We start from the raw sequence: 19,480 nt of genomic DNA on the forward strand, positions 1-19,480 counted from the left end.
GTTATTAGGACTGGCTGCTAACAGTTATGGAGCACTCATGAATTAGGTATCCTACTAGTTGCTTTATCTGCATTATCATATTTAATTCTCTGTGAAGTGTTTTATTCCCATTGTACAGCTGAGAAAAATGAGGGGCTCATACCACTAATAACTGTTAAAACGAACTCAAGTTTGTTTATCGCCAAAATATATGCTATTTATTTATTATTTAAAATTTTAATTTTTATTTACTTCCACCTTGTTTTACTGAGGTATGACTGACAAAAACTGTACATATTCAGGTTGTCCAATGTGATTTTTTTAGACGTACAATGGGATGATTTAATACATGTATACACTGTGAAATTACCAGTCAAGTTAATTAACATATCCACCACCTTTTTTTTTGGTGGTGAGAACACTTAAGATCTACTCTTTCAGCAAATTTCAAGTATACAATACAGTGTTATTAATTCAAAACATATGCTTTTAAACACTACAATATAAAGGTCCGGCCATGTTTGGAGAATCCCAATCAGTTGAGGATGACTACAACACAGTGTGAGGAGGAAGAACTGCACAAGCGGTCAGGCGCGGCAGGGGCCAGGATCCCCGACCGCAGGCGTGGTACTCCCGGGTCAAGGAATATGGACTTTATTCTGAGGAATGGGGAACAATAATGAGGGTTAAGTAGGTAAATGCATGACAAAACCTGCATTTAGAAAGACACTTTGGCAGAGTGAGAAGGATGGATGGGAGAGACCAACAGTGGGTTAGAATAAAGGCAGGCACACGCCAATTAAATATACAGATAAAAGGTGATAAGGGTGTTAACAAAATGTAGTCACTTGATATCAGGTATAGATATTGAGTCTTTAAAAATTTCATACAATTTCAAACTTTAAAAATAATTTGTGAAGAGTAAATATATCTGAGCCCAAATTACTTGTTTGTATCTCTATTTTAACAAGCTGAAAAATAGTTTTTGATAGAAAGATTTCCAGTTTAATCAAATGAGAAGGCACAACTATCACTAAATCTTTAGAATTATGGATTTCTAAAATTGTACATACTAAGAAACATGTACGAATTTATTAGATGTTTAGTGATATTAATTGGAAAATTTACAGATTAACAATATTAATTGGAAAACTTACAGATTAAATTAACAATACAAAAATTTTTCTTTAGAATTGGGACCTTAGGCATTGTCTAGCCAATTTCCTTCATTTTACAGATAAGAAAACTCAAGTATAAAGAAGGCATAGTACTTGCCAATGGGATGCCTACTTAGGATTAGAACCCAAGAGTCCTGACTCCTATTTAATGATTTTCTCACTTTCATATGAAGATCTGGAATTCTGGCAAAATAGGAGGGGAGAGAGTAAAGCAAGCTCATAGCAAGTGTAAACCATGCATCAATGCTTTATATTGGGATCTCATTTAAACCTCACATCTACTTTACAAGGTAGGAACTGTCCATATCACAGATGGGGTACAGAGCCTAAATAACTGGTTAAAGGCCACACGACTATCAGACACCGAAGCTCATCTCTTTTCATCATAGCACATTAATGCCAACAAGAAGATAAAAGAGTTTTCTTCCAATGTTTAAAAAATACCAGGTTTGTATTAATACAGAAATCATGGAACACTGACCTGTAACATGCACCTGGATACAACAACTTCAGGTACTTCAGGGAATTTTTGTCGCAGGTCATGTAAAACCTGAAAATCAATTTGGTGGCTTCCTTGGGCCATTCGTATATTGCCTGATCAGGACTATTGTACAGTAGGCAATTCTAGGCCTTAGTGGAAATAGTACTCATCTCTTCTGTCCAAGCATTTTCTGTGAAAGAAAGAAAAAAAATTTTAATGAGAACTGATTATAGAATGAATATTGTTGTGGATTTAAAATTTCAAAACAAAAGGGTATGTGCTTTAGTACCTAACACTTAATATAAACTATAAAAATATTATTTAGTCCTATAATGCTTTCCATATATTTATATTATCTTTTCAGTTTATAACTCCTGATGGCAAACTTTAAATTGTCTAACTCCTATGTATTTGTATGCTCCATAAGGGATGCCAAAGAGCATTCAAATACGAAATTATCGTCAAGGTGGTCTTCCCTCATTCTTTTAAAAAGGGAAAAAGAATAACTTTGCTAATATTTCTCTTAATGATTACAGTACAGCCAGAGGGGAGTAATTCTCATTTACTACACATAAAATTGGAATCCTGAGAAAGTTTGGTTCTACAAATGACTTTGTATGCTTTATTTAAAAATGATCTATAACCCAATACATTTGATATTTCTCTTAATTTTCAGATATACTTGACCCTTAAATGTGTAATCAATTCATTCTCGGAAGCTTAGTAGCCTTTCATCCCCTGTGTTTCTATTAAATTAAATTAGTATTTAAAGAACACTAATGCTTGGCCCCAACCCCAGAGGTTCTGATTTAATTGGCTGGTGAGCACCATGGGCATATGGATTTTTAAAAGTTCCTCAAATGATTCTAATGTATGGCCAAGATGAGAATTATCTACCTTATTTTACTCCTAATGTAAATCATGTTGAATCTTGTAAGCCTCATTGGGATATAGACAGTATACAAGCACAATAAATCTAAACAGTATATATTAATGTATTTAAAATCATGGTATTTACTTGATAACTGAAATACATTTGACTTTAGGATAAATTCAAAAATAAGACAATCTCTTTAAAATAAATTTCTCATCTGTAGCATTTCTCTTTAACATTAACAAACTTAAAAAAAATAAGCCTGTAAACTCCATGAATATAGGAATTAGGTTTCTTTGGTCCATTATTTATTGTATACCTTGCACTCTGTAGACAGTTTTCAGCATAACAATAGATACTAAAATATTTTTGAATAAATTTAGCTATGATAGAACTCCTGAGTCCTCAACAGAATAAAAGCTCACTTAGGTATCATGCATAGTAAAGCCTTTCAGCTTTTCAATTATCCTTCGATTAAATTTTACTTAACGATTAAATTTTACTTAATTCTTTTGTTTATGTGACTTTAGCTTGGTTACATCTCATAGGTAAAAGCACTGCCAAACTAAGGTGTTTGCATTATAGATTTCCAAATCTATTTCTATGTAAAACACACACACACACACACACACACACACACACACAATTTTAGCACTCAAAGTAATGTTTCTACAAAAGGGTTGCAGGAGAAAAGAGAAGTACTGAAAATTAGTAAATTATATTTAAAAACTAATTTAAGGGAGTACTAACACCCTTGACTTCAATCATGCTATCAGAGCTCATTTTTCTGCCCCTTCCATTTTGGGTTAAAACTCATTGAAAATTTGCGTATACTTAAGTGTCTTCATTTCCTTCCTCCTAATCTCTTTTAAACCTACCCCAATCATAGTTTTTCGCCACTGAAACTACACTTACCACAGCTGTCATAGGCTTTCAGGTTGTCTAACCTAAAGGTCAGTCCTCAGTCTTGAGCTTACCAGATCTCTCCGCAGCTACTCCTGCAATTTTTAAACAATTTCTTGCCTTGGCTTCTGAGATTTATACTCTTCTGGTTTTCTTCCTACCCACTGGCAGCTCCTTCTTAGTTTTCTTTGTCAGATCCTCTTTCTCTTCTGGACATCTAAATGTTGGTGGGTTATGGAGTTCACATCTAGGGTTCTTTTCAGCTATATCTACACTCCTCTTGGAGGTACTCCTCCAAACACAGTGCTTTAAACAGAGGCTTTGCAAATTTCTATCTCCAAAGCCAAGGGAGCTCTCTCCCGTGAGATCCAGACTAATATAATATAGCCTGTTGCCTGCCTGACATATCCCTCTGGATACCTAAAATTCTTAGTATGTCCACAATCGAACTTTTAATTTCCCCCATCCAAACCAACCCTTTCCCAGTCTTTTTCATCTCAGTAAATAGTACCATCATCCATTCAGTTGCTCCTTCTCTAACATTCCTTATCTAATCCATCATCAAATCTTGTTGGCTATATTTGCAAAAAAATATTCTGAATCTTACCACTTTCCACACCTCTGTTACTGTTTTTGTCTAAGCCACCATCATAATTCACCTAGACTGAAAGCAAAGGTCTCCTAACTGCTCTCCCTGCCTTCACTCTTTGCTCCACCTGCACCCTGACTCTATTTGAGCAGAGTAAGCTTTGTGAAAAGTAAATCAGAGCAATCATTCCCCTACTCAAAACCCTACAACTCAAGCCTCCTGGGTAAACACCACCCCTGGGTCTTCATCTCCTACCACTCTCCTTGTTCCCTCAGTTCTAAACTGAGCTCCTTCAGTTCTGGTTATTTGACTCAATCTCATTCCTCCCTTAGGCCTTTTGGACTTACTGCTCCTTGAGCCTGGAACACTCCCCCCCCCCCCCGCCGGTACTAGCATGGCTCCTCTCTTACTTAAGGTCTCTGATCAAATATCACTTCCTCAGAGAAAGCTTTCCTGATCAATTTCTTTATCTAAAATAATGCCATACTTGTCTAACCCCCCCCATTACATCCTCACACCCTGCTTTTTCTTTGTAACATTTATCAATACCTGCCATACACTATTAAATATCTATCCCCAAAATGTTTTCTCTATAGGATCAAGAATTTGAAGTTTACTACTGTATCCCCAGGATCTAGGTCAAAGATGCAATATTTGATAAAATGGAGGTTTTACTGTATGGTTTCTACATACTATGTTCCTTCAAAACAAATTTCCAATGATCTAGATTTGGAAATGTATACATAATTTGAGGGAGAAACAAATAAAAAAATTATCAGTCTAATTCAGGATCACCTTTATTATTTAAAAGAAGATGAATCATGAAAATAAATTGCAACTTATTCCATTATTGAAACATATTCAGAAATCTGTAAAGTTCCTTGAAAAACTCATCACGCTTGCTTTTCTAATAAAGACTATCAAGTACACAAACGAGGAAATTGTTCAAATGTACAACTGTATTTTAGGGGATCTACTTTCTGTAATGGCTAAGTAGTTCCTACTGGACCAACTGTTTCACCAAGCACAACTATAAACAATAGACAAAGTATAAAAAACAACTACTTGAAGGCAGGAGGCAGAAACAGCAATGGGTTGATGATGGTGGTGGTGCTAGGGGTGTGGTGGAGAATGGGTGATTTTCATTTTAATGGCTTTTAGCCAGAGAGCAGGCCCCAGCAGGTTTGGATAACTAAAACCTAGACAGAAAACCTGCAATCTTACTCGATTAATGAACCAACAGATAGATTCTGGTATAACCACAACCTACAGGAAGAAGCACCAAATTCTATGTATTCTGCACACATCTCTGATCCCCAAACTATGTGAGAGATTCCAAGCAGCCAGGCTGTGGCTAAACAGAACTGAGATTTCTGTCTGTAGTTTGAGTTTAGTCAAGTTAACTGCCTAAAACAAAGCAGCAAGCAAGCAAACCAACCAACCAAAATAAACATCAATACTCATTGGAAGAACACCATAGAATTTACAGTCTCTACAATGTGTTATTCATAATGCTCAGGATATAATTTAAATTATTATATGTAAAAAACAGAAAAAATTGACCCATACTCAAGAGAAAAGGCAACCAAAATAGACCAAGCCCAATGACCCAGACGTTGGAATTACACCATAAGGATTTTAAAGCAGCTATTTTAACTATGCTCAATGAGTAAGGGCAAATAGGCCTGGATCTTTCGGGAAGGGGGGTGGGGGGGGTATTGAAGAAGCTATTAAAACTATTAAAAAAAAAAAAGAACCAAATGCAAATTCAAGAAGTGAAAAATAAAATGTCTGAAATAAAAAAAATTCACCAGATGGATTAAACCACAGATTGGAAATGATAGAAGAGTCGGTGAGCTTGAAGACAAAGCAATAAAAATTATTAAAACCTGAAGGATGGAGGAAAAAAAATTGGGTGGGAGGTAGAACCTCAGGGACCTGTGGGAAAATATCAGAAATTCTAAATTCCTGTAATTGGAGATCCAGAAAGATAAGGGGAGAGGGGATGGGGTAGAAAAAACTACTTGAAGAAATAGTGGCTGAAATTTTCCACAAATTAGTAAAAGATATAAATTTACAGATCCAGATATCTTGGTGGCTGCTCTTAGTTGGGGACCATCCTGTACCTAAGGCATGATGATGGTGGCTGCAAAGATGACAAAGAAGTCACTGGAGTCGATCAACTATAGGCTCCCATTCCTTATGAAAAGTGCAAAGTACCTGCTAGGATAAAAGCCGACTCTGAAAATGCAAAATGCAAAATGAAAAAAGGCAAAGCAAAACCAGTCATCCTCATCTACAACTGCCCAGCTTTGAGGAAATCTGAAACAGAGCATTATGTATGCAACGTTGGCTAAAACTGGTGTCCGTCACTACAGTGGCAATAATACTGAGTTGGGCACAGCATGTGGAGTGTGCAAACTGGCTATCATTGATGCAGGTGATTCTGGTATCATTAGAATCATGTGCCAGAACAGACCAGTGAGAAGTAACTCATGCAAAATTTTTCTTTAATAAAACTGGCCAGAGATTGTTTAAAAAACACACAAAACAAAACAAAAACAAAAAGATCTTGATCAAGAAGATTAGCAAATCCTAAATAGGAAAAGCCAAAGAAAACCTCACACAGGAGTAATAGTCAAACTGCTGAAAATCACAGAAAAAGAAAATCTTGAAAGCAACCAAAGAAATGATACACAGGGGAACAATTCGAATGAATGCTGACTTTTCATCATAAAACAATGGAGGCCAGAAAATAGTGACATGACATAATCTAAGTGCTGAAAAGGAAGACAGATATACAGCCTACATTCTACATCCAGCAAAAGTAAACTTTAAGGACAAGGCAAAATAACTATACTTAAATGTAGCCTGTGTGGGTCGGTTTTACAACTAAACACATTACTGAAACAAACAAACAAACAAACAAACAAACAAACAGACAAACAAACAAACAGGTATCTACTTAAATTCAAAAGGAAAACCAAGAAATACCTTATAACTTAATCTGGAAATTTTTTCTAATAATAAATGGAAACATTTTCTATGAAAAGATGCAAAATGACAGCTCTTTTGAGAAAAGAATATAAATTATACTTTATAATCAGAGTATTAGCTTTTAATATTAAGATCTTAAAAAATTAATGAATAAATTAAATGTCACTGAGACACAGCCTTAAAACTGTCCTAAAGAATAGAATTTCCTAAGAGTAGAATTTAAAGAAACAGTGTTCTACTTTAGCCATCTGTTTCTAAAAGTTTCTGGCAAAAGAACACGTTAATAGTTAAAAACAGAGATAACCTAACATTGCTAAGTATTTCAACCTCAGTTCTATATTAGTGGACACTGTCTCATTTAATAAAATGTGTCAATTAAATGAGGAAATGTATATTAAGTGTACAGTATTTAAAACATAATGATGGCTGGTTAAGTATAAATTTTAGGATGCTATAATTTGTGTTCATTTATTTATAAAATTTAAGCTGCCACTTATTTGCAGTATCTTCTTGGACAAATCATTTAACTTCTCTGTGCCTCAGTTTCCTCCTCTATAAAATGGTGATGACAGGGTAGCTACCTCATATGATTATGATAATTAAATGTGAAATAGATAAGATAATGAAAAAGCACATAGTAAGCTCACAAGAAATAAAATAGCTTATGTAAATGTTAGCCAGTATTATTATTTCTCCTTTGTAAATGGAGAAAAAAATTCAAAGAATTTTCAAGGATTAGTGACAACACAGTTAATTGTACTGCACCTGCCTGGCCTGTAGCAAAAAATACAAACACTGGAAGTAATAATTAGGTATTCTAAATATCATGAATTTCCGCAAAGCACAAAGGAACAATCCCCTGGCAAACAGAGCTGTGTGCTGCTCTGGTTGCAGAATATTGAGGAGTTGACTGAACAGCTGAGGCCTTCCTTTTCCATGTATGTGGACAAATAATTTGTGTAACTGGGGAACTGGACAAAGCTGCCTGAAAAGCCAAATACTAGGTTGAACATAAGTGCCAGAGAAGTGGTATAAACAGTACAATAGGTGCCTCAGTCTGGGCTGAGGGGGGCAGTCAAGAATCATGGGTACTTAAATAAGAAGGTTCAAGGATGAAGCAAGGCACCCAAATACTAGGCAGGCTCTGGAGACAGTGAGTCAGTCACCTGTCTGGTTAGAAAAAGAAAGGAGGGACAGGAGAAAAGAAGGAGATTATGAGAAAGGAGTTCTGGGTGGGGAGCAGTTACAGGAGAAGCCGAGAAAGGCCAACGAAGGCGCCGAGTGTTTAGTGGCCTTCATTATAGAAGGCCTTGATGTAGACTTAACGTTGAAGTTTAGTATAATGTAAAACTATATCCATATTTTACCTTTGCCCCATTCTTACATGATTGACTTTAACTGGAACACATTTAACTATTTTAACAAAGAAAAACATAGTTCATGTTGAATGTCAAAGAGAAATAGGGTGAAATATATAGAACTAAAATTTAGTTCTCAACTGCATTAGGGGTCTCCTTTAGTTTAGGGAGACGGTAAGGAGGTCTTCCCATTTACACATATATATGCCATCCTAAAATTTAATTCTGGTTTACATAGTAACTTCTAGATACTATGTATAGTAACTTTTCTGTGACTATTGGAATCTTGAGTTGGATAGGACCCTAGAAAAAGTATGTAATTTAAGAGGTTAGAGAAAAAAGCCTTGCTGCCCAGTAGACTCCTTGCTAGACTTCCTTTTTTACACATCTGTCCAATTTTACCTCTTAAAACCAATCCTTGGCAATAAACAAGTTCTTTATACAAGTAATGTTAGTTCAAAAGTGGAGAGACTATCTGCTACACTGCTATATCCTGAATACTGATAAATTTATGTATGGAAAGTAGATGCTTAGTATATATTTGTTGCAATAAATCTCTAAATGCACATCAGAATACATCTAGATTTTAAAGACTACTACTATAAAAAGTAGTATCTATCCCTCTAAACTAAAGTGTTTTCCTTACTCTCAGGTATGTTACTGCTGCTATAATACCTTGTTGTTGTATTTTTAACGTTTTATTGGGGAATTGGGGAAGGGGAACAGACAAGTTGCTGTCCTTTTGTTCTTCAGTTTAGTTGTGGAGGACGTCGCTTCACTGGTTCATGTTGGTATTATCATTGCGCTCTTCCTGGGTGAGGCAGATCGGTCGCCGGCCTCTGGACGGCCATTCACGGCGGCTCTTGGCAACTCACGACGACTGCCAGCCGCTCACAATGGCTGCTGGCCGCTCACGGTAGCTTATGGCAGCCCACTGCAGCAGGGGCTGCAGCCTACGCTGTCGCTGGCAACTCATGGCAGCCCAGCTCCAGGTTGAGCTGTTGTTCAACATCTTAGCTGTAGAGGGCAGTGTCACTGGTCCTCATGTGGGATCTGAACCAGGGCCCTGCTGCTCAGAGGTGGCGTCCCAAGCCAGCTCTTAACCAATGCATCACTCGGCTGGTCCTACATTGTTTTTTTAAAAATTAAATTTACTGGGTTGACATTGGTTAATAAAATTATATAGGTTTCAAGTATACAATTCTGTAATACAGCTATATATTGCAGTGTGTTTACCACCCAGTCAAATCTCCTTCCGTCACCATATATTTGACCCCCTTTATCCTCTGGTAACCACTAAACTATTGTCTGTATCTATGAGTTTTTGCCTGTTTGTCTTGTTCATTTGCTTTCAGTTTTATATTCCACATGAGTGAAATCATTTGGTTCTCAACTAGTTCTGACTTATTTCGCTTAGCACGATAACCTCAAGATCCATCCACATTATCACAAATGGCACTATTTCACCTTTCCTTATGGCTGAGTAATATTCCATTGTACTTGTATATATGTACCACATCTTCATCCAATCATCTATCGAAGGACAATTTGGTTGTTTCCATATCTTGGCCACTGTAAATAATGCTGCAATGAACATAGGGGTACATATACATAGCTTTATGGATAAATGTTTTCAGATTTCTGGGGTGGATACCCAGAAAAAGGACTGGTGGGTCATATGGTAATTCTATTCTTAATTTTTTGAGGGACCTCCATATTGTTTTCCATAGTGGCTGTACCAATTTACATTCCCACCGGCCGTGTATGAGGGTTCCTTTTCTCCCACAACCTCTTTAACACTTATTACTTGTCTTGTTGATCATACCCATTCCAACAGGTGTGAGGTGGGATTTCATTGTGGTTTTAATTTGTATTTCCCTAATAGCTAGTGAAGTTGAATATTTTTTTGTATCTGTTGGCTGTTTGTATGTCTTCTTGAGAGAAGTGTCTATTCAAGTCCTCTGCCCATTTTTAAATTGGATTGTTTGCTTTTTTTGTTGTTGAGTTGTATGAGTTCTTTATATACTGGGGGTGTCAAAGATTGTGCCCCAAAAATGTGTACAAGTGGACACTTTGGTCAGTGTTGCTCAAGTAGTAGTTCACCATCTTCAGAAGCATCTGGATGCTGATGGTAACCACTTTGAGCACCTCTTGTAACTGCAGAAGTCAAACGTGACTTGTATTCATCTTTTGGTATCGGTATATATTGAGTATTACAATTTTAATAGTTTTTCCTTTTTTAAGGTGTGCATACATTTTTCTGGCACCCTCTGTAGTTTTGGATATTAGCCCCTTATTAGACGTGCTGTTTGCAAATATCTTCTCCCATTTGGTTGGTTGCCTCTTTGTTTTGTTGATGGTTTCTTTTGCTGTGCAGAAGCTTTTTACTTTGATAAGTCCCATTCATTTATTTTTGCTTTTACTTCCCTTGCCTTTGAAATCTTCAGGTCCATGTGTTCATTACCTATGTTTTCTTCTATGTAATTTATTGTTTCAGGTCTTATATTTAGGTTTCTGATCCATTTTGAGTTAATTTTGGTGTATGGTGCGATAGCAGTCTCGTTTTGAAACTGCAAATTTGTTTTACTGCAATTGATATATTAGGAAACAATTTGAGTATTAAGTGAATCTTGCTGTGATTTTGTCTACAATAAACACTAGGTGAATGCAGAAAACCATAGTCAGTGCAAACAAGCTACATGGGAATACACAACATGTAAATATGAACACACCTCGAACATCTATCTGCTAGCTACTTTCAGCTCACTGCATCTGCATGCAATCAGTCACACTCATCCACATCTGGTGTTACAACTTTCCTTCTGATTTCAGAAAACCCTTCTTTGACACTTCACAATAGCAAGCTGCCACATCTATGCTCACTTCCATAAGCAAACTTCAGGCTTTTTCAGAGCAAAGAACAATATTTATTTGGATAAATACGTATTATATAAGTATTTATGTATTTCTTAACCATTTAACATTGATAAAACTACACTACCATGAGTTTTTAAAGTTCCTATCGTTTTTTTTTTTTTATTCCCCCTTGCCCCTAGCTGCTGCTCTCAGTCTAGTTGTGGATGGACGCTGCTCACTGGCCCATGTTGGTATTATGAACACTGTGCTCTACTTGGCTGAGGCAGGGCAGCTCACAGCAGCTCTTGGAGGCTGCTGGCCAAGTTGGCCACCAGCGGCTCACAGCAGCTAATGGCAGCCCAGCTCCAAGTTGAGCTGTTGTTCACAATCTTAGCTGTAGAGGGCGCAGCTTACTGGCCCATGTGGGAATCGAACCAGCAGTCCTGTTGTTCAGAGCTTGAGCTCTTACCAACTGAGCTATCCAGTCGCCGGTTCCTATCTTTTTAAAATGTTTACTGATAAAAGTTTTTGAGTGTTGTACCCCAAATGCAATTTTTTCCATAAGCCCTGTGGGTTCTCCTTTTTTTTTTTTTTGCACAATTTGCAAAGCATGATGGTGAGTTCTGGAAACAACATATGTCAAATTTTAACAGAACTGTCTGTACTTCAAAGCCCCTTGGACCTCAGCAACTCTTGACACTAACTTCCCCAGGATGCCTAATAGGGAGGCAGAATGTTTCAGCTTAATTTGTTTGGTTGTCAATATGATGTTAATAGTTTATTACTAATTATAATGTGTCTGTTTTGTAGATTGGCTGACATCAGACTGTGCAGTGAGTTATTCTTAAAGAATATCTTTATCATAAAAAGATGCATTGATGTGGAATAAAAATAGCTGAATGATGCTATAATTTTAAAAATTAAAGTTTTGAAACTTTTCAGCCTCTGACGATTTTAGGCTTAAACCAGAAAAAAAAATCATATTACTTGCCTAATTACATACTCTATTTTAAACATCTATTACATTATTGATGTATTATGTAAGTATGTCATTAAATGCCAGTTAATAGCTGATGTACTTCACATTTGATTAACTTTAAAAGAATTTATAAATGTCATTAATTGAACATGAAAATTTTCAAACTTTCTTTTAACAAAAAATTATTAGAATTACATTTACAACAGAATTTATATTTAAGTTACTTCACGAAGGCAAAGCAAACTTTCCCCCCAAAATCTAGAATATCAGTTATTTTCCAAAGAGTTAAAGTATAAGAATTCAAGCTATGTAATTAAAAATCTAAAATCAAATACTATCACCATTTAAGATTAAAAACAAGATAATTATAATCTATCTTTAGCATAAACTTCAGCATAAAACAGCTGTCATATTGAATCATTTTATATAGTTAACATGTTATTTGCTAAAATAACAGAAACATACCAAATCATCTAACTGTTACTTACTTTACCTATTATATTCAGATTTAGTGTTATTTAAAATCTTGAAGGGAGCAAAGATTTACATGACCAAAAATGGATTTCTCAACTTTATAAGCCTATAATAATTTACTTTCTAAAGAAAAACAATAAACATTATAGTTGAAGTAACAATAATCCATACTACCTTCTATTAAAAAGAAAACTTCCCAATTTTCTCATTTAATACACTGCCTCAAGTCCATGAATGTTGACCATTTCTTACAGTTAAAAGGCTTACCAGTAATAAGTTCTTCTAAAAGGAATGTGCAAGTCAGCCACAGTTGGCAATTTATGCACTGTGGTTTTGTGGTGAGTGCTACCATTTTATAAGGATCAAGAAAAGTGCAACAAATCTAAGACAGAATGGTTATAATTCATCAAAACATATTATATAACTAACTACCTTTTTGCATATGTTCCAATTCAAATCCCATTATTATTTTCCAATACATTAAGGCTTTAAGATGGAAAACAAAGTTACCATTCAGTGCCCTCCTCTTTACTATAATTTTTGAATAATCCATCCTGTGCATAAATATGATCTTTAAAAAACATGATATAACTATGACAGTAAGTCCCTATTTATGGGTAAAAGGGAAAAAAAGAGGGGAAGATAATGAAAGCACTTGAAAGAACCAATTTTCATCTTACAACAATCATAAACATTTGTAATGAATCAATGAACGCAACGACATGTGAAAATTATAATAATTTGGTTAAAATATTAATCTAAGATGGCATCTTAATATGAAGATTTAGAGAGAGTTATAAGAAGTTTCACCAACTGATCCCATGCAATTTCAATCTCTTCTTGGTCCTCTGTGTTCCTGTTCATCTCCTATAACTGCTCATCTTCTTTCTAATGTCATGGCCCTCAGGTGACTTTTCCCCAGAGCACACTGTGTGTGTTAATGCACTGGGAGTGTAATGATTAAGTTCATAAATTAGACATGGTGTAAATGGATAGTTATTATTGCTCTCTTAAAACCTTTAATAACTTACAAAAAGTTACATCACCAATTTTTAAATTATACAAAACACCTGATTGGTAATTTGACAACTGTGGTGAATCATGAGACTGATAAGCCTGCTAACGAAGAAAATATATAAAAATCGATGGGCAATGGAAAACATTTAAACAAAACATTTCATTACTATAATAGTACTCAGAATCTTAAAAAGAAATTATAGAGAATTCAAAGTAAGCAAAGTTAAAAGTTTACCAGTTTTACAATATTAAACCGAATCAAGTCTCTAAAATACAATATGTATAATACAATAATTTTGTTAAGTATGTGCCAGTCTTTGAAATCTAACACTATGAAACAGTTGTATAGTTGGCTGTTCTACTATAGTTATGGTGAATGAATTTTGTGTTAGAGGGTCAAAAATAATCTCAGAACTGTACAGTAACATATCTCAGATTTATTATATATAAATCTATCCTACATTTCTTCAAACAATTATAGATACCCATGGTGAATATTCCATTTAATATTTTAAATTGTATAACTGAATAAAAGAAATATCTCGTCCTATAATACTTATCCATAAATCTAGGAAGGCTTTCCTAATGAAATATGAAATATGAACTACAGAAAAGTGATCTACTTAACATTTTTACTTATAAAATATTTTCTAATGTATTATTTTTATGCATTATATTTTTATATGTATTATATACATATTGCTTACTCAATTTGTTGAGTGCCCACTACTTACTCTATACAACGGGTACTGAAAATATTAAAATTAATAAAAGCATAGTTGTCTATGTTCAAAAACTGTATATTTTAGTAGAAGACAAATATATCAACAAGTAAATGTAATAACTGAGTTGTTACAGATATAATGTGCAGTATATAAGAGAAAAAGGGGAGACCAGAGAATTCTGAGGTAATGGGAGGATGTAAGGAAATGATACATTAAAGAAGGTGACAGCTAGGCTGGGTTTTGGACGATAAAAATGTGCTCACTAGGTGGACAGGTGAGAGGGAAAACATATTTCAGACATAAGTAGTTGCCTGGGGGAAGATTTTAAGGAGTAAAACAGCACAGTAAGTTTGGGAAACTTCAGGGAGAAAGTGTGATGCAAGAAGAAGCTGAAGAACTGGGGTAGGTAGGGTCATATTACGGAAGATCGCAACTGGCCTCCTCTGCACCATGCACGCTGCATCCCACAGTCAGCAAAAACAACATGCCTCTCACTTAATTCAGATAATTTATCTCTGGAGTTCCAGGCCCTGCCTGGTTCTGTGACATTCCACCAAGTACCAGACACAGGCATGTATTCACAGCAACATTCAGTCTGTGCCATTAAGAGGTGTGCAAGCTGCAATGAAGGTCAAGGGAAAGAAATGCCTAAAACTTAGGCATTAGGACAGGCAGGAGAAACTTCACAAAGAATGTAGTGCTTGAGCTTAGCCATAAGAGATGAATGATAAAAGTCTTGCAGGATATCACTGATAATTCTGGTGGGGGAAAGGCCATGAAAGAACATGATAAATTTGAGGAATTATGGCTGTAGTGTAGTGGGGATGTGAAATGAGGTTGAAAAGGTGGGAAGATTTCACTGAAAAATATGAAGATTTCAGATAATGTAAAAGATACATCTAAGAAAATTCTACTGGTCTGGAACTTTCTCATAGATATCCACTTTTTGGTTCACCATTTCTGGGATCCATTCCACAAACCTGCCCCACTACATGCCAAGCAATGTGCTGTAAATACGCAAAGATGAATAAAATACAGTCCCTGCTTTTGAGAAGATTATAATCTAGAATTCATATTTATATTTTACTTCTTATAGCACATATGGGTTATCTCACTTTATCCTCCCCACATAAGGAAGCAGAGAAGACAAATGTTATACCATTTTTTTAAACTTAAGAGAATCATGGAGACACATATTAAGAGATATATCCAGTTTCAACTAAGTCAGTAGCAGATCAGTATTCCAAGCCAGTAGTTCACAACTGTGGTGTCACCACCCACTGCTACTGCATTCAGTGTGAGATGGGTTGAATGAAATTTGTTACTAATAATAAAGTACCAGAGTTCATCTCTCTATCTATGTCTATATAAATTAAAGCATCTAATCTAGAGATAAACACCTGTGTTTAAAGAGGAGCATATAAGAATGGATGTCAGTGTGCATTACTAAAAACCACCCGAATGGCCATCGAGAAATGAATAAGTAAATTATTGTATAGTAATACTAAGGAATACCATGCAGCTGTTTTTTTTTTAAAGTGGAGTAAGACATCCAAATAATTATATGGGAAGACCGATAAGCTATTACTGAATGAAAAAAGATGCAAAATCCATGTAAATAATACCCTTTGTGTTTTTTAAAAAAAGGTACCAAAAAGAGACATAGTTTAAATAGATATTTTTATATGAATGCAGAGGAAAGGCTCTGAAAAGATAGCACTAATTATTTTGAAGAGGGAGTTGGGTAAAGGGACCCATGGATGAAAGATGGTCCAAGGAGATTTAGTCATCTGTTATGTTTTCCTTTTTTTTTTAATGAGAATATATATTCATGTATTACTTGTATAATTAATCATAAACAATTGAGATTAATTACAGCAGAATATTTCTCCTATAAAATTATTTCCTATATATTTCTACATAACATTACTTGTATCTGGTATGTGGGTAGGAGAGTAACAGTAGAATGAAATGAGTTATTTGTAAGTACCTGTACTCAGCCAACTATATGAACTTTCAAATAACTCAAAGGCTATGTTATCTATGTTGAAACTGTTACTGATATAGTTAACAGCTGCAACAATTATCAATTTTCAGGATGCTTGACAGATGAGGCCTACAGCTATGTTTTAATTTAAATGTCATCTAGGGGCTTATATGTTTAGGTCCATGACTAACTACCTCTATGCTTTGTCTCCTAATTTATAACTCACTGTTTAAAAAAAAAAAAAGGCCAGGTACCTTTTTAGTTTCACCCAAAGGCTAACTCAACATGAACTAATACGCAGCCCTCAAACTGAGTAAGTAGTACTCATCCACCCAATGAGATGGTTTAAATGTTTAAAAGCGGTAAGGGGTAGTAGAAAAATAAGTTTAATGTTACTATCTTGAGCTTACGAGTCCCCCAATAAATACAACAAACACTCTTATAGAAATTGCAGGTAAAACTCTTCATACATAATGCCTGACACATACAATAATAAATGTTGTCCTTTATTAGGTATTGCTACTGCCTCATCTCTAACTTTATCAAGCAACCCTCACTTAACCAGTCAGCTTTGCAAAAGACTCACTGATTTAAGTGCACTAATGCTAAATCTTCAGTGGATTCCCATTTCCTACTGCATTAAATCTAACTCTTTCACCTGACATTCGAAAGCATGTATGACACAGCTCCATCGCCCACCATATCCTTCTGTACCCCACTCTTCTCTAGGCACACTGGAGTGCTTGCAATTTTTAAAACATATTATATACTTTTATTTCCATAACTTAGAAATACTCTTGCCACTCTCTCTAAAGAATTCTATCTTTCAAGGCTCACTAAAAACATTAACTTCCCCACAAAAATAATTCTCTCTGGTATTCTCAAGTACACTGTTTGCACCCCTATTATGATACTTAAAAAAAATTACTTGTCTGTAAGGTTTATTCATTTTGCCATCCCTATTATGACTAGCACAGTATTTTAAACACAATTTGCATTCAATAATAGAAAGATTTTACCATTACTAATGGCCCCAGTGATAACTAATAAGACTTGAAATTCAGATGCAATTCTTTTTGTTTTTTTTTAAGCTTAGCCATCCTGCCACCTGTTGGCAGCTCAGCGGCTGCTCAGCTCTGGCCAGGAATCGAACCGCTGTTGCTCAGAGCTCACACTCTTCAGCGAGCTCTTAACCAACTGAGCCACTTGGCCAGTCCTCAGATGCAATTCTCTTTAGCTTCCCATTTTAATTCACCTAAAAGTGATAATGCTCCTATAACTCCAGTAGTAGTTCCCTTTCCAAACCTAACACTCAATGAGACAAAATTCTTTCAATACCCAACAAATAATATGGCATATAATCAGTAACTCAGTGCTGACTAGACTGGCTGATGTTAAATTCATTATGCATTAACATTGGAGGGAGGAATAAAAAGCATAAGCTAGACTATCAGGATCATCTCTTAAAACGACAAGTGGAATATAAAGTTCCTCTGTTTAATACTGGGTAATCTCTAACCTATCTGAATTGAATTTTAAAATCAAAAGATACGAGTATATATGGTTATCTACCAATTTAGTAAACAAAGTCACTTTTTATGGATTAATTCTATTTGTAAATCTATACAAATTGGTAAAAGCAATAAATGTCCTTAAAAGCTAGCTGATCTCCACCCTCTAATCATTCATTCATAAGTAATTTTCTTTTGGTTAAAATCTAAGGCAGCAGGAAACGTCAATTTTTAGTTTTGTTGTTATATTTCATTTTAATTTTGTTGTTATAATTCCAACTACTTGTGACTTATTGTCTGGTCTCTTTTGAGCAATCAAGTAAAAATATAGCAAATATTAGTGATGCTTACATTTAAAATATAATTAAATTCTTCATGTAAAAGTATTACATAATACATTATTCTGTTCCATCCAGAAATCTTACTTATGACTTCCAACTATTGAAGAATATATTCATTCTTTATGTGAGGACATTTAGAGTGTAGAATAGCTGAGGAAGTCAGGATGGAGAGCTGGTTTCATTTATTTAATTCCCTATATTTCTTAGACTATATGTGAGCCTCTAAAAGGAAGACAGTTTTATTGTTGTTAATGTTTACTTTTCAATGAGGACAAGAGTACTTTTTATACATTTACAGGGCTTAACTTGATAGCATTTCAAATCTATTTTTCTTAAATTGTTTTTGGATTAGTTTGCTACTACTAGCAAACAAGTCAAATTAGAAATATTCAGGCAAAGGTTATGTTAAAGTCAATAGTAGCCGCAAGTTACCTAGATGTTAGGGATGCTAGTATACTTTGAAGCAAGATGACCACAAGTTTTGAAAGTAAAGTTTTGGTTATTATAGATTTCATCGTAAGGCAGTTACATAGGCTAAGCTTGACTGGTGCCATGGTCTTTAGCATACCTGGAAATAGAAAAATTCAAATTGTAGCTGTTCTTGGTTGGCCCATTGCCATTTTGGCAGCTTACAAATTTTTAATTAAGTAACTGCAGTGAGCTCATCTCTACTGGATACTTCTTTTCCAGGGCAGGTCCAGGAACTGGGTCTGGAGCCTTGAAAGCAGAAGAGAAACTAGAGTAAACTAGAGGTAGGCAGAACAAGAAACGTGACCAGATAACATTATGAGGTCTAATAGCAGTGAGGTAGCCCCCAAGGTCTCTCACATGAAATATTTTGAAGTGGAAAAAGGGTCTCTTAAATTACAAGTTACCAGAAGATGCTATTTATATTAGTTAAGTCATTGTTTTAATCTACCCAGCTCTATTCTGGACTCCCAATTCTAGAAATTGAAACAGTAGCCTTTATAAAATCTCTAGTGGCTTTTAGCAACAGACTGTCCAATATGAGACCACAGAGTATAACAGAAAGAGAAAAACAACAATAAACCCATTTTCAATGGTAAAACTGGAATTGTAAAGTCCTCATTTTCAGGTCATTTTGCTTTTCTCTTTCGCTATCTTATTTCCAGTCATCTTCTAACTGCTCCCCTAATATCCTAAAATCAACTCTCAGAGGTTTGTTAAGAAATACTTTAGATACATCCAACCAATGAATTGAATTTCAAGT

General features: G+C 35.1%; 1 protein-coding gene and 1 pseudogene across 1 annotated transcript in view; one reads left to right on the forward strand and one right to left on the reverse strand.

The window, feature by feature from the left end:
* Window positions 1-18,966, reverse strand: part of TAB2 (TGF-beta activated kinase 1 (MAP3K7) binding protein 2) — a 55,483-nt gene extending 36,517 nt beyond the window's left edge. The window contains exons 1-2 of the mRNA XM_019638955.1: window positions 18,818-18,966; window positions 1,639-1,828 (exon numbers count right to left, since the gene is read on the reverse strand). Coding sequence (XP_019494500.1) covers window positions 1,639-1,740 — 102 coding nt within the window. The 5' untranslated portion in view covers window positions 1,741-1,828; window positions 18,818-18,966. The remainder of the gene's footprint in view (window positions 1-1,638; window positions 1,829-18,817) is intronic.
* LOC109380889 (60S ribosomal protein L30 pseudogene) lies at window positions 6,144-6,496 on the forward strand (annotated as a pseudogene).
* Window positions 18,967-19,480: the final 514 nt, after the last annotated feature.

Source organism: Hipposideros armiger, unplaced genomic scaffold (genome assembly GCF_001890085.2).
Source record: "Hipposideros armiger isolate ML-2016 unplaced genomic scaffold, ASM189008v1 scaffold_41, whole genome shotgun sequence".
NCBI lineage: Eukaryota > Metazoa > Chordata > Mammalia > Chiroptera > Hipposideridae > Hipposideros > Hipposideros armiger.